At 43.6% G+C, this 26,867-nt stretch overlaps 1 protein-coding gene across 1 annotated transcript in view; it reads right to left on the minus strand.

The window, feature by feature from the left end:
• Positions 1 to 26,867, minus strand: part of EVC2 (EvC ciliary complex subunit 2) — a 321,014-nt gene that overhangs the window by 129,276 nt on the left and 164,871 nt on the right. The window contains exon 10 of the mRNA XM_073610268.1: positions 12,276 to 12,600. Within this exon, the coding sequence (XP_073466369.1) occupies positions 12,276 to 12,600 (325 nt within the window). The remainder of the gene's footprint in view (positions 1 to 12,275; positions 12,601 to 26,867) is intronic.

Here is a 26,867-nt window from a genome sequence, read left to right on the forward strand (position 1 = left end):
TTCAGGTTCCTATGATGTAACCATTAGGAAATGGCTTTACTCCCGCTACAGTAAAACCTTGGATTGCGCGCATAATTTGTTCCGGAAACATGCTTGTAATCCAAAGCACTTGTATATGAAAGCGAATTTCCCCATAAGAAATAATGGAAACTCAAATGATTTATTCCACAACCATTTACACATAGGTCCTTCAGTTTATAGTCCATATAAAAATAATATAGCATGTGACCAGGTTGTGTAACCATAAAATGCCCATTCGCAAATGGCAGCCTCCACAAGGGGATTAGAAGCAAAATCCAGCAGGCACTACAGAGTATTAAAGCGGTGTTCCCAAAAATGAAAAGTCAGCAGCTACAAATACTGCAGCTGCTGACTTTTAATAATCGAAGCCCTGCTCGTCCCCACCTCTGCTCGGCGGCACCGGCATCTTAACTGTGGGCACCTGGCTGTATCTTCACAGCTGGGCACCCACTGCGCATGCGCGAGCCATCACTGGCCGTGCAATCAACTGGGACCGGTCACGTGTGGGGAGAAGCGGGAGTGGGGAGAGGCGATCTCCCTTCCTGCGCCGAGGGAAGTGACGTCAGGAGACCAGGCGCTGAAGGAAGCAGACTACAAGGGACCCCCTAGCAACAGGCATTTAGAGGTCAGTAAAAAATAAATAAATAAAATAAATAAAATTTTCTCCAAATGTTTTTTTTTATTTTTTTTAAGCATATTAATATTTTTTTTGGGGGGGGGGGTGTGGAACTCCACTTTAAAGAGAAGAGAGGCGCCTCTAAGTGTAGCAATATGCTGCTAAATGTTGTACCTTCATTAAATGTAACCATATTTCTACAATTAGAGGCTCCTCTCTTCTCTTTTATACTCAATTGTGACATGACACTACTTGTATATCAAGACATCGCTTGTATGTCAAGTCAAAATTTATTAAAAAATTTTGCTTGTATTGCAAAACGCTGTCAAACCAAGGTTTAATTGTACTGTGTTTTTAATGAATTTTATATTACGGTATAAGCAGTGATGGTCTATATTTCATCTAATCAGAATATATTGAGATGCAATGTACAAAGTTCACTACAGCAAAGAAACAAATCAAAAGTCTTTGACTGATCAGACTGCAAATAAGCTGCAAGATGGTTGGGTGCTAAGGGTTCTGCACCCCGCATTGCCTCACTGAGCAAGCCTTGTGGCTCATCTACACCTGCCAATGCGCGTTTTGTTCTGTATAATGCGTATGCACTGCTATGCTTTTACACGTGTGAATAGGCCAGACACCGATTTCATGCAAGAACCCCATTGGGGAGGTTCCCAGCGAGTAGCTGTGGGAGGCAGTGACACTGAAAGCATCCAGAGGCTTCTGGTTCCCGCAGCTAATCGCTCATGGCATAATCAGTGATTGGCTCTGAATGCAAATAGTCTGCTTCCAGGGCTGATCACTTGCACAATTAGCTGTGGGTAGGGCTGATGTTAGAAATCATGGGGCACCATACAGCCTACTTGACAGGGCCCCTGGCCCGAAAAGTGACTGAGGACATAGATTTAGCTGTCCCTTTCTCTGTAGCCTCAGATGCACAGCACAGACATGCTCCAAGGCTCCCTGTTCATTCTGCCAGCAAGAGAAGAGAGGAGGGAAGCCCGAAGCACTGCAGGGGCACACAGAGGGGCCAGGACAGAAGCTGGAAGGGGTGCGTGTGCTAGAACCAATCCCCTTGAAGTGCATTCAGAGGGAGAAAGAAGCTGGCAGTGCTGCAAGGGGGGGGGGGGGGCAGAAGAGGATCGGCGTCTGTAGTAAGACAGTACACCCGGGCCCCTCTTTTGAACTGATGGGGTCCGGGCCCAGTACCAGAGGGCTGGCTGTACTGCTTTATCAGCGGCCCTGGCATTGGAAGCTAGCAGCCTGGCTGTGGAAGCTGGCAGATGTGGCATTCCACATGGGGGTTCCCACATCTAGTCACCGAGTACCCACACTGGGGTAATCGTATGAAATTGGTGTTGGGCTCATTCGCAAGTGTGAATGTGACCTAAAGGGTAAACATAGCATTGCAAAATGACATTTTCTTCAACTCTATGCATCGCAATGCATTGGGGTACGTTATTGTGCGATGCAATGTGTAAAACTTCAGACATGCAAACCACTTCACATGTATGGCTTGAACAGAGTTCATAGAAAACAACTGTTTTCTATGTGCCTTTCTGCTGAGGTTGGGTTGATAATGCTGATTAACACAACTCAATGCACCTGGTGTGAACAAGCCTGTAAAATGGACCTCTGCTTTTCCCGTGCAGGGCAAAGCAACAGAAAAAACTGTTATGCAGGCCTCCCTAGCAGAATGGTATTTAACTTTGAATGCATTTCTAATGGAGCCTGTAACCAAATCAGGATCTGGTGATGTTGTCTGGCAGGGGTACTTAGATTATAAGACTGGCTGAACAATGTCTAAATCTTTAGGCAGGTAAGGCAGTTATAAGCTTCACCCAGCATGTACACATATATGAGAGCGGGTCTTCTTCCGCCGTGGGGCTGCATATATATATATATATATATATATATATATATATATATATATATATATATTTATATACGCATGCATGTGTTCATGCTGGGAGCGTACTCCTAGCACAGAAAACGTGCTCTCGCACTAATGATCGGGAACCAGGAAGCCTGGTTCTTGATCACCTGATCACTGTGATAGACTCTGGTTATCTCAGTGATCAGTCATTGTACAGCCCACCCCTGTGTTTTGTTTCTCCTCTTGAATAGAGAGAAGTATTCATGTACTGCATGTAATGCAAACAAAAACAAAACTGTGTAAAAAAAAAAAAAAAAAAAAAAAAAAAAAAAAAAAGAAAAAATAGGTAGATCAGGGTTTGATCCAGGCCAATGTCAGGATTGGGATTAGGGTCAAAGTCAGTGTGTTTTAAGGATGAGAAAAAAAAAAAGCAAAATGTGCACTATTGTTTCTGGGCCCTACTATGGGTACAAGCAACAAATTATAAAGTTACATAGTTTATCTGGTTGAAAAAAGACACAAATCCATCCAGTTCAAACGACAGAAAAAAAAGCTTTGACATGTGTAAAACTGTACATATCATCAAAACTACTTTGAGCATCCAGGTGGATTATACTGCATTTTTTAGGACAAATCGGGCTTTCATTTTTTATCATCTAAGAGACACTGGCCCAAAATAGTAAAAAAAAAAAAAATCCTTTTTTTTACTTTAGCTGTATTTAACTTGCTACTACCATAACATTCCACCAAAGAATAACCCAAAATAAGTTCTCCTGAAGATCACAGCAATACCACATATGTGTATGTTAAGGCCCGTACACACGATCGGACTTTTTGACAAAAAACAAGCAAATTAGCAGTTTTGGAGCAACATCCGACCGTGTGTACGCTCCATCGGACAAACTTTTTCTGTTTCCATCGGACTTTTGTTGGCTGTGCGAACGCACAAACTTTCCGGCAACAAAAGTCCGATCATGTGTACACAAAACCATCGGACTTTTGTACAAACTACAGTACGCAGTTGTCCCCATGTTGATGAGGACAAGGGCCTCTTCCCGACAACCCTGGCTGTTGGATGTCGGGGTCTGCGGGCAGGGGGTGGTTATCAGAATCCGGGAGCCCCCTTTAATAAGGGGGCCCCCAGATCCCAGCCCCCCACCCTATGTGAATGAGTATAGGGTACATCGTACCCCTACCCATTCACCTAGGGAAAAAGGTGTCAATAAAAAAACACACTACACAGGTTTTAAAAGTAGTTTATTAGGCAGCTCCGGGGGTCTTCTTCCAACTTCGGGGGTCTCTCTGGTCTCTTCTCCCAGGGTCCGGTTCTTCTCCGCTCTCTCTGGCCTCTTCTCCCGGTGTCCAGTTCTTCTCCTGATGTCCGGTTCTTCTGCCAAGCTCCTCCGCTATCTTCTGCTCTTTTGCCACTCTCTTACTAGCGATGGCCCGGATTTCTTCTTCCCTCTTCTCTTCTTCCGATGTTGACACGATGCTCTCTCCCACTCTAATGGTGTGTGAGCGCTCCGCAATGACTTATATAGGCGGTGACCCCGCACCCTTATGACGTCACAGTCCCGGCATGCCCCGGGACTGTGACGTCATAAGGGGGCAGGGCCACCACCTATATAACTCATTGCGGAGTGCTCACACACCAATACAACGGGAGAGAGCGTCGTGTCAACATTGGAAGAAGAGAAGAGGGTAGAAGACGACGACGCAGAAGTCCGGGCCACCGCTAGCAAAAGAGCGGCAGAACATAGCAGAGGAGCCGGCAGAAGAACCGGACACCGGGAGAAGAGGTCGAACAACGGGAGAAGAGGCCAGGGAGAGCGGCGAAGTCAGAAGAAGACCTCCGAAGTCGGAAGAAGACCTCCGAAGCTGTCTAATAAATTACTATAAAGACCTGTGTAGTGTGTTTTTTTTTTTAATTGACACTTTTTTCCCTAGGTGAATGGGTAGGGGTACGATGTACCCCATACTCATCCACATAGGGTGGGGGGCCGGGATCTGGGGGCCCCCTTATTAAAGGGGGCTCCCGGATTCCGATAAGCCCCCGCACGCAGACCCCGACGGGAAGAGGCCCTTGTCCTCATCAACATGGGGACAAGGTGCTTTGGGGGAGGGGGGCCGCAGGCCCCCCCTCCCCCAAAGCACCCACCACCCCATGTTGAGGGCATGCGGCCTGGTACGGTTCAGGAGGGGGGCGCTCGCTCGTCCCCACCCCCTTTCCTGACCGGCCGGGCTGCGTGCTCGGATAAGGGTCTGGTATGGATTTTGGGGGACCCCCACGCTGTTTTTTCGGCATAAGGGTTCCCCGTAAAATCCATACCAGACCTAAGGGCCTGGTATGCCCCTGGAGGGGAACCCATGCAGGTTTTTTATTTAAAATTTGGCGTGGAGTTCCCCCTCAAGATTCATACCAAACACAGTGCCTGGCAGTGGCGGGGATCCAAGTCGGATCCCCACACCAGTGTGAACCCCGGCTCGCAAGGTGTCAATCTCGCTGATAAAAGTGGCGAGATTGACACAATATCAGGCAACAATACAGAAGTTGACCAAAGGGTGGTGGTAAAGAGCTGAAAAACCACGTGATTTGGTGAAAGTTGGCTGAAAAAGTTCTGCCGTGTGTATGCAATACAAACTTATTACCAACGCCCTTTGTACAAAAATCCAAGGGAAAATTTGTACAAAGTCCTATCGTGTGTATGAGGCTTTAGTTTAGTACAGCCCAGAAACAAAATGTACACATTTTGCGTTTTTTTTTAATCCTACCTAAAACACACTGACACCGATACTATTAAAAAAAAAAAAAAAACTGACCCTGACCTTGACCCAGATCCAACCTTGATCTAGGTTTTTTTTGTATTTTGTGCATTTTATTTTTTTATAATGATTTTATTTATTTTTGCACACAGTTGTTTTTCTCTCTGCAAGGAGAGAGAGAGATACAATGCATCTCTCCTCCATTCAGAGAGAGAAAATATGGGGGGTGGGCTTTACAGTGACTGATCACTATGATAGCCAACAAGAGGCTATCACAGCGATCAGGTGACCCGGAATTGGGAGTTCCGGGTCCAGATCGTAAGTACGAGCACAAAGCACAGGGACAGATACACAAATAAGAAAAAAAGCCCAGTCCAGTGGGGCCGCATATTTGCATACGCTCAGCACCAAGGGGTTAATCATTTGTAGCCCCTGTTATATTATTTTTTTTTACATTTCTGTCCCATTGGGAAGATTTCCCTTCACGTGTCCTGTCCCATAGTCAAAACAGTAAGTGAAAGGAAATCCCTGTAAAATAATGAAATCCCTTGGGCCCCCCCCCCCCCAGGTTGACAGAAATTGTTCCCCCATTGGAAGAATTTCCCTCTATTACCTTTTTGGGGACAACCCAAAATTTGGGATTTTCTTTTACTTTCACTTCCAATGATAATGGTAAACAGGACAAATAGAGAGGGTGAATCTCTCTAACAGAGCACAGACAGCAATAAAAGCCTGCTAGGTGCTCTAAAACCTTTCTACTCTGTCCAAAACCAAAAAATAAAAATAAAAAAAGTTTTGCCTTTAGTTATACTTTAAATGCAAGCAGTTTGACTCAACAGAGGCTGAATAGGCAGAAGAACTAACCAAGTCTAATGACCATGGCTGGCTCCTAGCCTCTTACGCGATATTGCTTGTCTGATTTCCCAGTGTTGACCCTGGCACAGCAGACCATCCTCTCCTACCCTGGTCAGGTTGCCTTCCTCCTCCAGTTTTGTCCTCCGCCATATTGTAGATCATGAGATGTCATATACAGCATCTATCAGCATTCTAGTCCAAACCCTCACAGACCTACCCTGGTCTGGCTGCCTTCCTCCTCCAGTTTTGTCCTCGGCCGATTGTAGATCATGAGATGTCATATACAGTATCTATCAGACTTCTAGTCCAAACCCTCACAGACCCAGCCTGTGCCGTTCAGAGGTGTGCTGCCATTGCCAACTATGACAATCACCAGCATTACAAACACCTTCCTGTCCTTGCCTTAAAACAAAAAGAGCAGTCAGTGCAGCAGTGTAAACGATTACGGATTCATGGCATGTGTCAGCTGTAATAATGGTAGTATGCGGAACCTATTAATGTTTCTCTCTTCCAGGCAGCCCCTGTCCCTCCACATCCCTTCTCTATTAACACAACTGATTTGTACATGAAATGCTATCAGACCATTTTTCCGCACCCTTCACTGGTGTTTACAATGACCTTTTAAGTTTATAAACCTCCAGGGTCTGTTAGTCATTTTATTCATCATGTAAGTTGACAATGAGGCATGACTCAGAATGCCCCATATTACTGTGCCAGGTTAAAGCAGAACTCCACGTTGTTTTTTGGGATTTTTTTGTTATCTTTGAAGCACTGGCAACAGCTTTCTGAGAACCACATTGATCTTCAGCAGCCACTTCTTGTCATGGCCAACTGCCATTGTAAGGCATTCCCCCATACCCCCATGGTGCTTAGTACTGCAGGGGATTACGCAATGATGCAGCTTGCCCATCCAATGGCTTTTAGAATTGGTCCAAACAGCACTTCCGCAGTAGCTTGAACTGCACAGACCTCATGTAGTCCCTATATTGTCGCTGCTCACATCTCCATACAAAAAGGTAATTGCGCTACTGATACACAATAAAGTGCAGTGTATAAATAACATTAAAAACTATAAACAATACATGTGCAAAAAGTCCTTGTAATAAATGAATTCATATAACAAGTCCTTGTGAATAAACAAGGAACAAGGAATCCACCACCAAGTAATCGTGTAGAGCCTTCACAAAACAGCACTTGACACCCAGTGAGAAGGGATGCCTACCAGATGTAGTAGACCACCTATTGCTAGGATGGTCAAACAGACAGGCAGAATATTCCTCTGCGGGGTATGCAACAGAAATTCCTGTGAGAAGTTTCCAGTATGGAACCTGATCCTCTCTATGAACACACTCAGACAGACCACGACAGGAACAAAGTGACCAGAATGTAGGTCATAAGGAGAAAAGGGAACTCCAATAGTGTGATAACATTCGGACAGTTTATTGAAATAACAAAAGCCAATTGTCTTCTTACAGAGTTAAAAACATCAATCTCACATATAAAAACAGATTTGCCGGCAAATTTTCCAATATGAACACCCGCACTTCTGGGTCACATGGATCTCGATGGCATTAGAGCGTAGCTCCGCCCAACATGTTTCGTCACACATGACATCTTCCTGGGGCATGGGCGACACACTGAACCATCGCATTAAATAGAGTAACCAAGCCTTGCTTTTGCATAGCTGCCATGATGGATACAAGTCTCTTTCCCATTGATATTGTCTGCTGCTATTCAAGCAATCGGAGATATTGATGTTGAAATCCAAATGTACAGTATAACTTTCATAAGTAACGGGATTACACTAATAAACATATACATAAACATGACTGGTCTACAACCGACTGAGCGACCATCTGACCATGAATAAACTTCTTGATCCCTTTCAGTCCGGATTTCGCCCTCAACACTCCACGGAAACTGCTCTCCTTAAACTCTCAAATGACCCAATAACTGCTAAACCCAGTTGACACTATTCTGTACTACTTCTCCTGGATCTCTCTGCTGCCTTTGACACAGTGGACCATCCCCTCCTCCTCAATAAACTCCACTCCTTTGGTCTCAGTGACTGTACTCTTCATTGGTTCTCACCCTACCTATCCCACCGCTCCTTCAGTGTCACTTACAACTCTACTTCCTCCTCTCCTCTTCCTTTCTCCATTGGGGTCCCCCAAGGTTCTGTTCTTGGACCTCTCCTTTTCTCAATCTACACCACCTCCCTGGGTCAGTTGATTGCCTCCCATGGCTTTAAATATCATCTCTATGCTGATGACACCCAAATCTATCTCTCCACCCCTCAGCTCTCTCCATCTGTCTCCTCATGCATCACCAACTTACTAGCAGACATATCAGCCTGGATGTCACATCACTTCCTCAAACTCAGCCTATCCAAAACTGAGCTCATGATATTTCCTCCCTCAGGTGCCACTTCCCCTGATTTCTCTGTCAATATCAACTTGTCCCCCCATGACACGGTCCTAGGTGTAACCCTGGACTCTGAACTAACCTTTCGGCCCCACATCCTATCGCTATCCAAAATTTGCCGCCTCAACCCCCGCAACATTTCCAAGATATGCCCCTTCTTAACCAATGTCACCACAAAGCTTCTAATCCACTCCCTGGTCATCTCCCACCTCGACCACTGCAAATCCCTCCTCATTGGCTTACCTCTAAATAGGCCATCTCCACTTCAGTCCATCATGAACACTGCTGCCAGGCTCATCCACCTCACAAACCGCTCAACGTCTGCTATATCCCTCTGCCAATCCCTCCATTGGCTGCCACTCAGCCAACAAATTAAATTCAAGATACTAACTATGACTTACAAAGCCATCCACAACCTGGCCCCCAGCTACATCACTAACCTAGTCTCAAAATACCAACCTAATCGTTCTCTTCGCTCCTCCCAAGACCTCCTGCTCTCAAACTCCCTTGTCACCTCATCCCATGCTCGCCTTCAGGACTTCTCCAGAGCCTCTCCCATCCTCTGGAATGCTCTACCCCAAAATGTTCAATTTTCTTCTACTTTATCCACTTTCAGACAATCCCTGAAAACTCATCTCTTCAGAGAAGCCTGGCCCTCACCTAACAACTGTACATTTATCTTCTCACTTCTCTTGCCCACAGTTATTACCTTTTGTATCTGTTGACCTTCCCTCATAGATTGTAACTCTAAGGAGCAGGGCTATTCCTACTGTATTAAAGTGTATTGTATTTGTACTGTCTACCCTCAAGTTGTTAAGCGCTACGTAAACTGTTGCCGCTTTATAAATCCTGTATAATAATAATAATAATAATATTGGATCATATTACATCATCAACATAAGATATAAGCTCTCAATGGAATTATATTATAAATGGAGGTAAAAATAATTCATATAAAATAAAAATACCAACATGACCTCTAGTGGTCAGAAAGCAAAGGTTCACAAAATTAAAAAAAATGTTCTAGTAATCTCTATACCACATGAAGGAAAAGAATGGGACAGGAGGAGTCACATGATTACTTTAATAAATATACAGAGGTAAGTAATATGCTCACAAATGAATACTTGTATCACAGCTTTTCATAAAAAACATCAGTACAAGTCCACGATGGAACATCCACCTCACGAAGGACTGTCAAGTGGTACCCTAGGCTAACACGTTTTGAGGCATTCCTCTTCCTTGGCTCTGAGGAAGAGGCATGTCTCGAAACTCATTGGCCTGTCATTTATTCAAGAAACAGTTAAACAAAAACAGCTTTCTCCTGGTGTCCTGTAATATATATATATATATATATATATATATATATATATATATATATATATATAATATGTGTGTATGTGTGTGAAATTGTGTTTTCTCCATGCTGGGTCAAGCAGCTAGGTTACTGTAGTTCCCTTTCCCCAGCAGTGCATGCTCTTTTTCCACATTGTGTTATGTTACAGCTTTATTCTAAGATGGATTAAATTCATTATTTTCCTCAAAATTCTACAATCAATGCCCCATAATGACAATGTGAAAGAAGTTTGTTTTAAATCTTTACAAATTTATTAAAATGAAAAAATGAAAAAATCTCATGTACATAAGTATTCACAGCCTTTGCCATGACACTCAAAATTGATCTCAGGTGCATCCTGTTTCCAATAATCATCCTTGAGATATTTCTACAACTTGATTGGAGTCCACCTGTTGTAAATTGAGTTGACTGGCTAGGATTTCGAAAGGCACACACCTTTCTATATAAGGTCCCACATTTAACAGTGCATGTTAGAGCACAAACCAAGCCATGAAGTCCAAGGAATTGTCTGTAGACCTCCGAGACAGGATTGTATCGAGGAACAGATCTGGGGAAATGGTTCTGAAAAATGTATGCAGCATTGAAAGTCCCAATGAGCACAGTGGCCTCCATTATCCACAAATGGAAGAAGTTTGGAACCACCAGGACTTTTTCCTAGAGCGGGCCACCTGGCCAAAATGAGCAATCGGGGAGAAGGACCTAAGTCAGGGAGGTGACCAAGAACCCTATGGTCACTCTGACAGATCTCCAGCATTTCTTTGTGGAGAGAGGAGAACCTTCCAAAAGAACAACCATCTCTGCAGCACTCCACCAATCAGGCCTGTATGGTAGTGTGGACAGGTGGAAGCCACTCCTCAGTAAAAGGCACATGACAGCCCACCTGGTGTTTGCCAAAAGACACCTGAAGGACTCTCAGGCCTTGAGAAACAAAATTCTCTGGTTTGATGAAACAAAGATTTAACTCTTTCACCTGAATGGCGAGAGTCATGTCTGGAGGAAACCAGGCACTGCTCATTCACCTGACCAATACCATCCCTACAGTGAAGCATGGTGGTGGCAGCATCATGCTGTGGGGATATTTTTCAGCAGCAGGAACTGGAAGACTAGTCAGGATCGAGAGAAAGATGAATGCAGCAATGTACAGAGACATCCTTGATCAAAACCTGCTCCAGGGGACTCTGGACCTCAGACTGGGGCAAAGGTTTATCTTCCAATAGGACAATGACCCTAAGCACACAGCCAAGATAATAAAGGAATGGCTACGGGACAACTCTGTGAATGTCCTTGAATGGCCCAGCCAGAGCCAAGACTTGAACCCAATTGAACATATCTGGATAGATCTGAAAATGGCTGTGCACCGACGCTCCAAACCCAACCTGATGGAGCTTGAGCGGTCCTACCAAGAATGGGAGAAACTGCCCAAAAATAGGTGTACCAAGCTTTTAGCATCATACTCAAAAAGACCTGAGGCTTTATTTGGTGCCAAAGGTGCTTCAACAAAGTATTGAGCAAAGGCTGTGAATACTTGTGTACATGTGATTTTTTTCAGTTTTTATTTGTAATAAATTTGCAAAGATTTTAAACAAACCCCTTTCACGTTGTCATTGCGGGGTATTGTTTGGAGGATTTTTAGGAAAATAATGAATTTAATCGATTTTGGAATAAGGCTGTAACATAACAAAATGTGGAAAAAGTGAAGCGTAGTGAAAACTTTCCGTACACGATTTCTGTTATACGATCCCAGCCTGCACACTGACCACCCAAGGGTGATTTCTGAAGTGCTGTCTATAAATGGTACTGCAGAAATAGCCGGCCACGACTCACACACATTGATAAATGTACACCTTACTCTGCTCCAATCCTGAGAAATCCTCATGTAAAATCTATAGGGAATCGAACACTTCCAATTGTGTGAATCTCTATAGTCCCCTGCAGTTCACACGGCTTTCTCCATCTGACCTCCACCCATTAATGGGAACAGTAGTGATGTGGGAGGTCAGCAGGAGGAACCTGCAGTATACCCAAAAGATAGACAAAAGTGTTTGTTTCCCTTCAGATTTCTGAGCATTGGAATGGAGAACAAACTTCAATTGCAAAGGAAAGGTTAGCAGGTATATTCTTTAACAGGTATGGCTTGGTTAAAAAAAAAAAAAAAAAAGTTTGCAACAAGTCTGCACTGACTTAAGTTTGATTTTTCTGATTTGCATATTTGTCCCAAGTCAGTGTTTTAGGAAGCACTGAGACAGCCAGGCAACTAGCATTGTTATCTCCTGGAAAACAGGTTTTCCTTAAACCCCATTAGAGGGGTTTCTAACTATGCAGACAATGGCATAAATGTTCTCCTGCATCTAAGCATGGCCTACCTTTTCCTCTGCATGTTTCGTGATTGCCTCTGCCTCTTCGCTGACCTCCTTCTGTTGCCGATGCTGAGCCTCCATCTGTTTCTTGGTGTCCAAATTGCATTCTGCTGTCAAAGCTACCATCTTTCTATGATGTTCCTCTTGTATTTTCTTCTCAAGGTCACTCCAGTGACCGTTCATGAGAGAACTTATTTTCTTTTCCTCTAGTGAGTAGAGGGTCCCAGCCCCTGTCATTTCTTTCAGCAGAATCCCAGTCACATCTTTGCAGACCTGTATCCGACACACTTCTAAATATGCATCTGCCTGGGTCAGACCAGCGATCTCCGAGCTGCACAGAGACAGAAAAATATAGAGTCACTACAGATTAAAGGCATAGCAATGAAAGCATCAACATAGCCAGTGAAAGGTAACAGTACCTATAGCAATTTGATCAGTGTCTTCCAAACTGCTTGATTTTGGGGGTTTGCACTACTTTTCTAACACCAATAAAAAAAATTAAAAAAACAGGTTCTGGATTCACTTACTTTTTCTGTGTTCCCTTTCTGGTTCCCTTGAAGGTACTAGTGACATAGTTTTACTTTTACTTACTTTTTAAATTTTTCTGTTCATTCAGCTTTAGGATTTTTATTTTATTGGATTTTAATGTCCTTTTTTGATCATGCAACCAATCATGTTTGTATTTCAATAGAATCTATGTCTGTCCATGTATGGTGTTTCACCTCTTTAAGTAACTTTGATTATCTACTTATTATCTACGGGGGAACATACAGGGGGCTGCACATACAGGGGGTTCTTCCAAAGAAGTAGGGTTCTTTAAATAAATGGCACTTCTGCTCTTGCACTTCAGCGATTTGCACAAAGCAAACTATAACAGACTGCAGGTGACCTCATTTTCATATTATCTCACCTTCTCTTCACAATTGCTGTCTCTCTCCTCAAGCTCTCTTTTCTACATCCCTCTGCCCCACCACACAATCTGTACATATCACCCTCACTTCTCCCCTCCCCCTATTACTGCACTCATCACCTCTTTCTAACCCTAAGCTCACTTGCTAACAAACCCCCCAGGATACTGAAGCATGTCCCCTCATACAAATCATATTCTCATATTACCTCCCTTACTCTTCTGCTTCTCCTAATCGCTGGAGATATTTCCCCAAACCCTGGGCCCCCCTTATTTCACTGTGCCCAACACACCCATCACCATCACCCTACACCCTCTCACAGTAGTCGCAATCTACACAATTTAGTCTCCATTCCTCTTCTTCCCAACACCAGCCTCCCTCTCTCCTGCACCCTCTGGAATGCCCGCTCTGTCTGCAACAAACTCACTGCTGTTCATGACCTCTTTGTCACTAATTCCTTTAATCTACTTGCTCTCACCGAAACCTGGCTCCACGAATATGACACCCCTTCTCCTGCTTCCCTATCCCAGGGTGGCCTTCACTGGACTCACTCCCCTAGGCCTAATGGACGCAAGGGAGGTGGAGTGGGATTTCTCCTATCCCCCCAGAGCACCTTCCAGGTTATTCACCCTCCTCCCTCTTTTTCCCTCTCATCATTCGAAGCCCACTGTGTACGTCTATTGTCTCCTACTTCCCTAAGAATTGCTGTGATCTACCGGCCCCCTGGACCATTATCGACTTTCCTTGATGAGTTTTCTGCCTGGCTACCCTACTTTCTCTCTTTGGAAATTCCCACAATCCTTCTCGGTGATTTCAACATCCCTGCTAATACAAACACTCCTGCTACTTCTAAACTTCTTAGTCTAACCTCTTCATTTGACCTGAAGCAATGGGTACAGGCTTCTACTCACTCTGATGGCAACACCCTCGACCTTGTATTCTCCTACCTATGCACTCTATGCAACTTCTCAAACAATCCTTTTCCTCTCTCCGACCACCACCTTATTAGTTTCTCTCTCCCCCTGTCTTCCACCACCTTTCCCTCCAATCGCCTAACCATCACCCGTAGAAACTTTCGCAACTTCAACTCCTCTCTCCTCTATTCTGCTACTAACCACCTCTATGACAAAATCTCTCCCCTGTCCTGCCCCAACCAAGCCACGTCCATCTACAATAAATCTCTGTCCTCCACCCTGGACAAGCTCGCTCCCCTCACTACACGCAGAATCAGGCCTCGACCCCTACAACCCTGGCAAACAGAAGGCACTAAAATTCTCAAAAAACGTAGTCGCACTCTTGAGCGTCTGTGGCACAAGACTAAGTCTCTCAAAGACTTCAACCAATACAAATCTGCCCTCCAAAAATACTATTCTTTCCTCCACACTGCCAAGCAAACCTATTTTACAACTCTTATTAACACCTTTTCATCCAATCCCCATAAACTCTTCTCTACCATCAACTCTCTACTTTGTCCTTCACCGCCTCCACCCACTGACTTACTCACTGCCCAGGAAATCGCTAATCACTTCAAAAACAAGATTGATACAATCCATGATGAAATCTCCATTCTATAGGTATCTCCCCCAGCTAAGACCCCATGTCAACAGGTACAACTGACACTCCCCCTATTCAAATCTGCTACTACAGATGAAGTTGCTAAACTCCTTTCTATCGCCCACCTAACCACCTGTCCCCTGGACCCTATTCCCTCTCAAATGCTACGGTCGCCCTCTGACTCCATCCTACACTCTCTAACCCACATCTTCAATCTCTCCCTCACCTCTGGCATCTTCCCCGATGCTCTAAAACATGCACTGGTCACCCCCATACTCAAAAAGCCGTCCTTGGACCCTACCAATCTTAACAATCTACGCCCTATCTCCTTGCTCCCCTTTTCCTCTAAACTCCTTGAACGCCTGGTTTACAACCAATTGAGTGACCACCTCATTAAAAACAACCTTCTTGATCCCCTTCAATCTGGATTTCGCCCTCAACACTCCACAGAAACTGCTCTTTTAAAACTCACAAATGACCTACTAACTGCAAAAACCAACGGACGCTATTCTGTACTCCTACTTCTGGATCTTTCAGTTGCCTTTGACACGGTTGACCACCCCCTCCTCCTCAAAAAACTTTACTTCCTTGGTCTCCGTGACAGTGCTCTTCAGTGGCTCTCATCCTACCTATCCCAACGCACCTTCAGTGTCACTTACAATTCTACTTCCTCTACTCCTCTTCCCTTCTCTGTCGGGGTCCCCCAAGGTTCTGTTCTTGGACCTCTTTTATTTTCAATCTACACCTCTTCCCTGGGTCAGCTGATAGCCTCTCACGGCTTTCAATATCACTTCTATGCTGATGACACACAAATCTATCTCTCCACCCCTCAACTCACTCCATCAGTCTCCTCACGCATCACTAACGTACTAACCGACATATCTGTATGGATGTCACACCACTTCCTCAAACTCAACTTGTCCAAAACCGAGCTTATAATATTTCCTCCCCCACGTGCCTCTTCCCCTGACTTCTCTGTCAAGAGCAATGGCAAAACCATCCACCCGTCCCCACATGTCAGGGTGCTAGGTGTTATCCTGGATTCTGAACTCTCCTTTCAGCCCCACATCCAATCACTTTCCAAAGCTTGCCGCCTCAACCTCCGCAACATCTCTAAACTACGTCCCTTTCTAACCAATGAAACCACAAAGCTCCTGATTCCCTCCCTGGTTATCTCTCGCCTTGACTACTGCAACTCACTGCTCATTGGCTTACCTTTAAACAGACTATCCCCCCTGCAGTCCATCATGAATGCTGCTGCCAGACTTATCCACCTTACAAACCGCTCAGTGTCTGCTACCCCTCTCTGCCAATCCCTCCATTGGCTACCACTCGCCCAACGAATTAAATTCAAAATACTAACAATAAGTTACAAAGCCATCCACAACTCTGCCCCCAGCTACATCACTAACCTAGTCTCAAAATACCAACCTAATCGCCATCTCCGTTCCTCCCAAGACCTCCTGCTCTCTAGCTCCCTCATCACCTCCTCCCATATCCTCCTCCAGGACTTCTCCCGAGCCTCGCCCATCCTCTGGAATTCCCTACCCCAATCTGTCAGACTGTCTCCAAATTTATCCACTTTTAGGCGATCCCTGAAAACTTTCCTCTTCAGAGAAGCCTATCCTGCCTCCATCTAACAACTGCACTATTTTCTCCATTAGCTCATTCGCCACAGCTATTACCCTTTTGTATAACTTGACCCTCCCTCCTAGATTGTTAGCTCTAACGAGCAGGGCCCTCTGATTCCTCCTGTACTGAATTGTATTGTACTTGTACTGTCTGTCCTAATGTTGTAAAGCGCTGCGTAAACTGTCGGTGCTATATAAATCCTGTATAATAATAATAATAATAATAATAATAATTATTGGCAAATTAATGACATGTGCTACCAGGAGGGGTCATACACTATATATTGTGGCATTTTTGTACATGGCATTTGTAGTGAACAAGGCCCACAAGGCTGAAACGTGTTTACATCTGCTGTCTGTTCCTGTGTCTTTTATGGAGAATCAATATATTTTGAAGATTTTAAAGAGCAAGCAAGGAGCTGCGGACCTTACTGGTGACGTAGTGCTGGTCGCACAGATGCCCCATGGGAAGGCAACATCACTACAGCCTACAGGGAGATCATGTATCTAAGCTATGGTATCTTGCAGTACTTTTTGTGCATGTGTCATACAGCATTTAAAAAAAAAGCTTTTATCGTGGGATCAGAAGACGAACACTCAATGATTTACATCAGGGGTGTCCAAACTGTGCCCCAAGATGGCTATGAATGCAGCCCAACACAAAATCATAAACTTACTTAACCACTTCAATAAAGGGCACTTTCACCCCCTTCCTGCCCAGGCCAATTTTCAGTTTTTTAACGCTGTCGCAATTTGAATGACAATTGCATGGCCATGCAACACTGTACCCAAATAAAATTGTGATCATTTTTTTCCACACAAATAGGGCTTTCTTTTGGTGGTATTTTATCACCTCTGCGCTTTTTAATTTTTTGCGCTATAAACAAAAAAATAGCGACAGTTTTGAAAAAAAAACACAATATTTTTAACTTTGTGCTATAATAAATATCCGAATTGTATTTTAAAAAAAACATTTTTTCTTCAGTTTAGGCTGATATGTATTCTTCTACATAATTTTGGTAAAAAAAAACAAAAAAACGCAATAAGCGTATATTGATTGGTTTGCGCAAAAGTTATAGCATCTACAAAATAGGTCATTGATTTATGGCATTTTTATTATTATTTTTTTTACCAGTAATGACGGTGATCTGCGATTTTTATCGTGACTGCGACATTGTGGCGGACAGATCAGACACTTTTTTTTTAAACCAATGACATTTATACTGCGATCAGTGCTATAAATAGCCACTGATTACTGTGTAAATGTCACTGGCAGGGAAGGAGTTAACACTAGGGGGCGATCAAGGGGTTAAATGTGTTCTCTGACTGTGTGTTCTAACTGTGGGGGGTGGGACTGACTAGGGGAGGAGACTGATCGGTGTTCCTATATAATAGGAACACACGATCTGTCTCCTCTCCCCTGACAGGACAAGGATCTGTGTGTTCACACACACAGATCCACATTACTGCTCTGTCACAAGCGATCACATATGCCTAGCAGTCACCGCGGCCGCCGGGCACGCGCATCGGCTCCTTGGTGACGTGGCAGGCGCGTACGCGCCGCCTATGCTGGCGGGAAGCCAAGGATGTCATATAACAGCAGATCTCCCTCTACTTCCCTGTCAGAAGTGGGATCTGTTTGTTTACATACACAGATCCCCGTTCTGACTCTCTGTGGAGCGATCACGGGTGGCTGCTGGACATCGGTCCCCTATCGATCTTAAAGCAGCCGACATACACTTATGGCGATTCACGCAGCCGTGTCAACCTGCCGCAGTATAATGACTGCGGCTGATCGGCAAGCAGTTAAAAATGTTGATTCTTTTTTTTCACTTTTTGTTAGCAAACACATGACCGAAGAAAATGTTTACAGTGTCTGTGTACAGGACTTTTATACACTTTATCTTCCCAAACAAAAATACCCCACTCTTCCCAATCACACCCTATTCAGGTCATCAGTTTTTGGCAGAAACTATATTTGTGAGCAAATATTTTCAAGAATGAAGCACATGTAGGGCAAAACTAGAACCAGCATATCGGATGAGCACCTTGAGAATTCATTGAGAATTGTTACAACATACATCCAACCAGATATAGATGTGTTAGTTTATCAAAAACAGTGTCAAATATTGTACTAGTTTTGTTTCCCCTTTGACATTTATAATAAAAAAAATATTTAAAAAAAATAAAGTTTTATTACTCAGATCTGTACATTATCTAGATCTGTAATTTGTTAACTTGTTAATATCAGCTATCCTTACTGCAAGTTTTCTTTTATGTGTGGCTTAAAACAATTCCTCTTCTTTCAATGTGGCCCATGAAGGTCAAAAAGTTGGACACCCCTGATTTACAACAGAGATCCCGCACGTTTCTAGGGAAATTCCAGGTGACTGACAGCGGTAGCTTTTCCTCCTTGGGCATGGAGTCAGTGGATCTGTCCCTCACTCTGCTACCGACTGCTGAGACAAGGTGTGGGGGGGGGCAGAAACAAGGAGGGTGCTGCAGGAGAGGTGCGAGGACCATGTGAAATGGCCTGACTGTTTGACACATGTGCATTAGAGAGTGATTGGATGTGTTGGCATATTCGTGTAAAATACTTTTCCATAGCCATGCAAGCTTGGATCACCTGAGCAATCACAGCAACTATATATGCTAATGGAAGGAGAAGTACAAGACCAGTGGTGTCTACTAGTGCCTAAAGACCTAAGGATTGTTAATGGGCCTGGGAAAAATTACTGCATGTGTGACACACATCTCACGTCCACTGATACCATTCCTCGTAAATCTCCCTGACACTTCCCACAATCAAACATTCAGCACACATAAAAAGGGAAAGCTTTCTGATGCAAGACAGATTCTTATCTCCACCACAATCTATCTATCTTGTCAGCAAACAGAGAACATATTAACACACAACATGATAAAGAGCAGGAGAAGTCAGGCAGCTGTATGATCACGGGACAACTGTGAACAGCATGGCACCAAAGGTTAATCAGATGAAGTTAGTTGCCATGCCCATCACTGTCACTCAAAATGATCCAACTCAATTCATACAATGGCTGTCTTCAGAAGCATCATCTGCGAGCATTCAATCACTTCGTTACACTAGGATAAGCACAGACAAAGCGTACATGACATGAACCTGTCCCATAAAAACTCTACCATAAAGAAGCAACGAAAAAACCCAAAACTTAAAGTACAAGTCCACCCTAAAAAGAAAATCCCTTCATCTATAGACATCCATGATCTAACACTAACCTATCTAGCCCTGTAAAGAAGAAATACGTATACAGTGCTAGATCATGCTAGACCAACACAAAGTGACACATAATTGAGAAGTGGAAGGAAAATGATAAATGGTTTTCATAATTTTTTACAAATAAATATCTGAAAAGTGTGGCGTGCATTTGTATGCCCCCATCTATAGCTGGCCATCGCAGTAAACAGCATTGGAAGGCTACATAAGGTATAAATAGGGCCAAGGATAAATCCAAGGGAAAAAACCAAGCTTAATTAGCAACTAGCTCGCAGACAAGCAATTAAACTGGTCTAAGGCCTGATTCACACCTATGCATTTTTAGTGCTTTTTGCATTTTGCATATTTGCACTGCAGAACGTCTTCCATAGGAAACCATGTTGAATGGACTGTAGTGCAAATCTGCAAAATGCAAAAAGCACTAAAAATGCATTGGTGTGAATCAGGCCTAACAGTATGCGTTAAAATTAGGGGTTTGGTCCGCACGCATTTGCAAATGCATGCGTAAGCCCCAGAGCCTCACCATGGCACCCTGGTTATCTGCGGTACCCAACACTAACTTATAAGTGTCCCTACAGGGGAGGCACATGCATTCTGATGGATAGGTGAGGGCAAGTGGACTGAAGGGGAGCCACCCCTTATTAAAAAGGTACAGGAGCACACTGAGCACCCAGCATGTAGCTCAATGGCTGCCAAGGTGTCAGTGTGTTGCCTGACCAATATACACGACAGTGATGGTGGGCTCCCCTTCAGTCCACCTGCCCTCACCTATCCTATCCATCAGAATGCATGTGCCTCCACTGTAGGGACACTTATAAGTTAGTGTTGTGTACCACAGATACCAGGGTGCCGTGGCGAGGGTCTGTGGCTTACGCATGCATTTGCAAATGCGTGCAGACTAAACCCCTGCTTTTAACGCATACTATTAGACAGGTTATGGTTGTCTGCGAGCTGGTCGGTAAGTAAGCTTGTTTTTTTCCCTTGGATTTATCCTTGGCCCTGTTTATACCCTATGTGCTTTTATATTCAGCCCCCTTTACTCTGATAACGATAACTAAAATCTAGTGGAACCGATTGCCTTCAGAAGTCCACGAATTAGTAATAGGAATTAGTCCACCTGTCTGTAATTTGATCTCAGTATAAATACAGCTGTTCTGTGAAGCCTTCAGTTAGAGAACCTTAGTGAACACACAGCATCATGAAAAAGAAGGAACACGCGAGACAGGTCAGGGATAAAGTTGTGGAGAAATTCAAAGCAGGGTTAGGTTATATATAAAAAAAAAATATATATATATCCCAAAGCTTTGAAGATCTCACGGAGCATTGTTCAATCCATCATCCAAAAATGGAAAGAGTATGGCACAATTGCAAACCTGAATGAATAAATGGTGGTATTTGCGCTGTGTAAAATTACAGAGAGTGCACTGTGGATCGTGGATTGATGTCTATGTTATTATTTTCGTGGATTGATGTCTATGTTATTATTTTCAAAGTGAGTGTATCTCTTTTGGGTCTTCCTTCATGCATTCCCCTTTCTTTTATGGAATTATGCTATGAGTTTTATTTTTTCTTATATGCCTCAACTTGCTACTGAGACTCCCTAAGAAGGACTTAAACTACCAAATCCAGGAGGGAATCATTGAACACTGCACCTGTGATTTACCCATGCTGTATACCTTATGGCAGTAAGGTGAGAGGCTTGCAGATACACAGGTGTCACTACTGAAGATTTGTTTTTCAGCACTTCATTTGCCATTTTGGTGGCGGGATTCACTTTGCATACTGTTCCATGGTGTGCTGGCAAATATTTTCATTTTGACTTAAACCAGTATCCAGCTGGTTGTTGCTGCAGCACCCATATTTTGTGAGCTCATCCAGGAAAGTGTGCGATGGGAATATGAAGTATCACTTTGCATACTGACATGGACTTTTGTTGGATTTGACACTTATTATTATGTATAGACACAGACTTTTTTTCTGGATCATTTAATTTGTTTTGTCACACATTTTCACAAGGAATTTATCACGCTATTAATGCCGTTATAGGTTTGATATATTTGTTGGATACATATTTCTTATACACATTTATTACTAAATTTTGCTCTCACAGTGCACTCTCTGTAATTTTACACAGCGCAAATACCACCATTTATTCACTTATTGCCCTTTTTTTCTGTTTAGGATGAGATTAGCAGGTGTGTGCAGCAGTGTCCCCTCATTTTTTTAGACAGCGCGGGAGTTATTCATTTACACAACTGCAAACCTAGCATGACATGGCCGTCCACATAAACAGACAGGCTGGGCAAGGAGAGCATTAAATCAGAGAAGCAGCAAAGAGGTCCATGGTAATTCTGGAGGAGCTGCAGAGATCCACAGCTCAGGTGGGAGAATCTGTCCACAGAACAACTAATAGTCATGCACTCCACAAATCTGATCTTTATGGAAGAGTGGCAAGAAGAAAGTCATTGTTTTCAGAAAGTCATAAGAAGTCCCGTTTTCAGTTTGCAGAAGCCATGTGGGGGACACGGCAAACATGTGGAAGAAGGTGCTTTGGTCAGATGAGCTCAAAATTGAACTTTTTGGCCTAAAAGCAAAACATTGTGTGTGGCGGAAAACTAACACTGCACATCACCCTGAACACACCCTCCCCACCGTGAAACATGGCGGTGGCAGCAGGATCCTGTCAGGAAGCTGGTCAGAGTTTATGGGAAGATGGATGGAGCCAAATACAGGGCAATCTTAGAAGAAAACCTGTTAGAGTCTGCAAAAGACTTGAGACTGGGGCGGAGGTTCACCTTCCAGCTGGACAACGACCCTAAATATACAGCCAGAGCTACAATGGAATGGTTTAGATCAGGGATATGCAATTAGCGGACCTCCAGCTGTTGCAAAACTACAAGTCCCATCATGCATCTGCCTCCGGGTGTCATGCTTGTGGCTGTCAGAGTCTTGCTATGCTGCATGGGACTTGTAGTTCTGCAACAGCTGGAGGTACGCTAATTGCATATCCCTGGTTTAGATAAAATCATATTCATGTCTTAGAATGGCCCAGTCAAAGTCCAGACCTAAATCCAATCACGAATCTGTGGCAAGCCTTGAAAATTGCTGTTCACAGACGCTCTCCATCCAATCTGTCAGAGTTTGAGCTATTTTGCAAAGAAGAATGCGCAAAAATGACACTCTCTACATGTGCTGGTAGAGACATCCCCAAAAAGACTTGCAGCTGTCATTGCAGTGAAAGGTGGTTCTACAAAGTATTGACTCAGGGGGGCTGAATACAAATGCACGCCACACTTTTCACATATTTGTAAAACATTTTGAAAACCATTTATCATTTTCCTTCCACTTCACAATTATGTGTAACTTTGTGTTGGTCTATCACATAAAATCCCAATAAAATACATTTATGTTTTTGGTTGTAACACAACAAAATGTGGAAAACTTCAAGGAGTTATGAATACTTTTTCAAGGCACTGTACATACCTTTTCTGAAGCAGATCCGACCCAATCTCCAGCAGCGGAAGCTCGGCAGAGGACACAGCCGACAGCAGTTGTGAAGTTAATGGAGAGTGACGTCACCCATTGACTTACTATGGGGCTTCTGTTGTCAGATGTGTAACCTGCCTACACAGCAAAGCCGCGGCTGACAGCTCCGCGTGGGATCGGCTTCAAAAAAAGTATATATGTTTCTTCTTTACAGGGCTAGATAGGTTAGTGTTAGATCGTGGATGTCTATAGATGCAGGGATTTTAGTTATAGAGTGGCCTTCTACTTTAAATCCAAAATGACAACATAATAGAACCCTGCTTGGTGGAAGTGGACTCCTAGGAACCCAATAAGACTTTAGGTGGACTACTTTTTGTTGCTATCTGGGCATCTAAAGCACAGGTTGACTTGTAGTTTAAAGAGTAACTTTAAAACAAACCTTTATCATCATTCCCACTGGTAGCTATGTATGTGTGCCTTTTAAAGCCAGACATCAGCCTTTCTAGTGTCACAACATTTGGTATGCACTGCTTCTGAATCACTGGAGCAGGGAAAGGAACAAGCCTTCAGTCAATGATTTCTCTGCACTGTGCATGTATTGTCACCTCGGTGCTAGAGCTTTTATTGAAAGAAAGGTTGCCAATGGTGACCTTTCCTTATGTTGTTTTCTTAGCTTTCTTTGGAAAAATTTAATTTTAGAAAAAAGTGTTTTAAAAAATTAGCAAAGGGAACATTACTAAGGCCTTGTTCACACAGGGAATACAATAGCGTGTTTACTTGCACAGGGATTGTCCTGCTTCCCCAATCCAAGCACTACAAGTGTGATCTCCATAGCTGATTCAGTTGTAGCGAGATAGCTGTAACTTACAGTCTCAGCAGTGTAGGCATACAGTGACTCAATCCAAATGACATCTTGCGGATCGTAGAAAGCTTTAATCTGAAACTTGCACAGATCTTCACAGGTGAACATCAGATAAATAATAAAAAAAAAATCATAGTGTGTCTAGCTCCGGCAGAATACAGTATATGTGGCGAATGGCAGCAAAAGCATGTAGAAGGGTGGGACTAACTACATAGAACATCCCTGATCCCTGAACTGAACAATGGCAATCTCATCATGATATCCTTCCATTTTTTTTTTTGTGTGAAATGACTGGCAAGGTCCTGGGCTGTGAATGAGTTAATAGGCAGCAGTGGCAGATGAAGTAGAGACTTAAAGGTGGAAAATAACTGCCTAGGACAGGATAAGAGGGTGTTAAAGAGAGTGATAAAGGAGGGTCTTGCCATCAGAGTGAGTAGGAGTGTGCATTCATTGTTAGGTTAAAGCGGAGGTCCGCCCAAAAAAAATAATTAAAAACCAGCAGCTACACATACTGCAGCTGCTGCCTTTTAATAATAGGACACTTACCTGTCCTGGAGTCCAGCGATGTCGGCACCGCAGCTGATGTTTCCATCAGCTGTCGGGTGCTGCCGCCGCCATTGCGTGTAAGGGAACCTCGGCAGTGTAGCCTTTCGGCTTTACACCGGGAACCCTACTGCACATGCGCGAGGACCGCTCCTCTCTCCTACTGGCCCAGCGACAGGGGAAGGAGGAGGGAGCCCCAGCCGTGACCTCAATAGCCGTGGCTGAGGCTCCCGGAGGTGGGACAGGATACCTTTCAGAAGTTAAAGTGTTACTAAACCCAGAACCTGCATTCACTATATCTGATCCCCCATAGTACACAGATCATGAAAATGCAATTATTTTAGTAAATTTAAACTGCTAAACACCTTTTCTCATCAGCAGTATATAGCAGTCTTGTGACTTTTATCAGTGTCTGGATAAAACTTGTAGGAGGAGTTTTCATTCTACTCTGGCTGTTCCATGAGGATGCAGGACCCCCTGACCCTCTGTCTGGTCCTGTGCTGATCACATGCACTCTTCCAAGAAAAAAAAAAAAACTCTCTAGCAATGCACACCAAACTGAGCATGTACAGAGTGACTCCAAAGACTCTGTGTTATCAGGAGATAGATTGGGGACAGTGGAAGATGGGGAGGATCAGAGCAGTTAGAATCAAACAGCCTTTTCACACAATTAGGGAGGATTAACCCCCTTAGGTTCCACAGCGAGTATAACGAGCATGCTTTACTGCATATACAGACTGATTTTACTGTTGCAGGCTTAGTAACACTTTAAGAGGTGGCTGATGTGTTAGCATTAACAGGGATGTTGACTTCAAAAAGAATGATATACTGATTATTATATTGGCATATATTATTATTATTACTATGTTATAAAAATACGGGAAGCAAAAATTAATGCAATTTTCCTGATCCATGTAGATTTACACAGTTCACAAAAAAAAAAATAAAATAAAAAATAATCAAGTAATCAAGATAAACAAATGAAAGGGTTTATAAACCAAACAAACAAAAAAAATAAAAATAAAAACACAACAAATATGGTTTTGCACAGAGCAGCCCCGATCATCCTCTTCTCGAGTCCCCCGCCACTGCTCTGGGCCCCTCCTCCTTGCCGAGTGCCCCATTTGCTCCTGAGGTGGCTCTGTGTCCATAAGACACAGATCACGGCTCAGCCCTAGCCTCGCTCCCTCCTCACTGGCCAATGGCTCCTGCATTTTAGCCAATGAGGAGGGAGAGACCCCGGAGAGCCTCTGCTCCTGCACATCGTTGGATCAGTATCGGGCTAACATGTGTCTTAGGGGGGTGACTGAGGGGGGACCTGAGCACTGAAGGGTTTTTTTTACCTTCATGCATAGAAAAACCTTCAGCCTTTACTTTAAAGAGTAACTCCACTTTTGTTGAGGAAAAAAAAAAGGATTTTAACAAACTTTATTTCAGATTCCTACCCTTTGTTATTCTGAAGAAATCCCTGTGTGTTTGTCTGTATCCATGTGGGAAAGTGAATATAATGGGAGTGGTTTCATAATTATCAATCAGCTGTGCATCTGCAGTGCTCTAATGAGAAAAGCTGCTGGGCCTGCATCCCTTTAGATGTGATTTCCTATTGGAAGTATCTCAACAAAAATGACATTTGTGTTGCAGGGATGCCTGAAATCTGACATGCATTTTAGTGCAGACTTCTGGGAAAATCAGTGAGCCAATCACACAAGCAGGAAATTACATATCTGAAGGGCATTCTATACATGTTCTGTGTACAGAACACCTCCAGGTAGCCATATTGTATTTTGCAGAAAATTACAGGGCTGCAGATTGAAAAGCAAAGGTAATTTTTAATAACATGCAATTACAATATGAGTTGTGTCACAATTATATATGCCATATTTTTTCTTTATTTGCTATTTTCCCCCCCCCCACAAAAGTGGAGTTACCCTTTAACCACTTATCACAAATCGCCATAGCTGTACATCGGTACTTTTGATGCTAAATATCGTAGCTGCCATAACCCAGTATTTTCAGGAACAGCGGGGGCGGTTCTCTTTAAAATAATAGTGATCTCAGCAGCGGATTCGCAGCGAGATCACTTTTAATCGGGGGCAGGAGAGCCCCCCCCCTCGCCACACTCCGGTTGTCTCCGCCGCTTATCTGAGCCATCAGTAGCGGCAGAGCCAATCACATCCTCTCCCCTGACAGGCCTGGAGCCGAGTGAGGGAAACATAGTCCCCACTTGGCTCCATAACATTAGATGGCGGAAGCGATGTCAAACGTCACTTTCGCCCAATGGTCTTAAAGGGGAAAAATTTTGTTTTGCAATAAAAAAATTACATTTTTTTTTAATTGCATTTAAGTGTAAATGTGAGA

Source organism: Aquarana catesbeiana, linkage group LG01 (assembly GCF_042186555.1).
Source record: "Aquarana catesbeiana isolate 2022-GZ linkage group LG01, ASM4218655v1, whole genome shotgun sequence".
Lineage (NCBI taxonomy): Eukaryota > Metazoa > Chordata > Amphibia > Anura > Ranidae > Aquarana > Aquarana catesbeiana.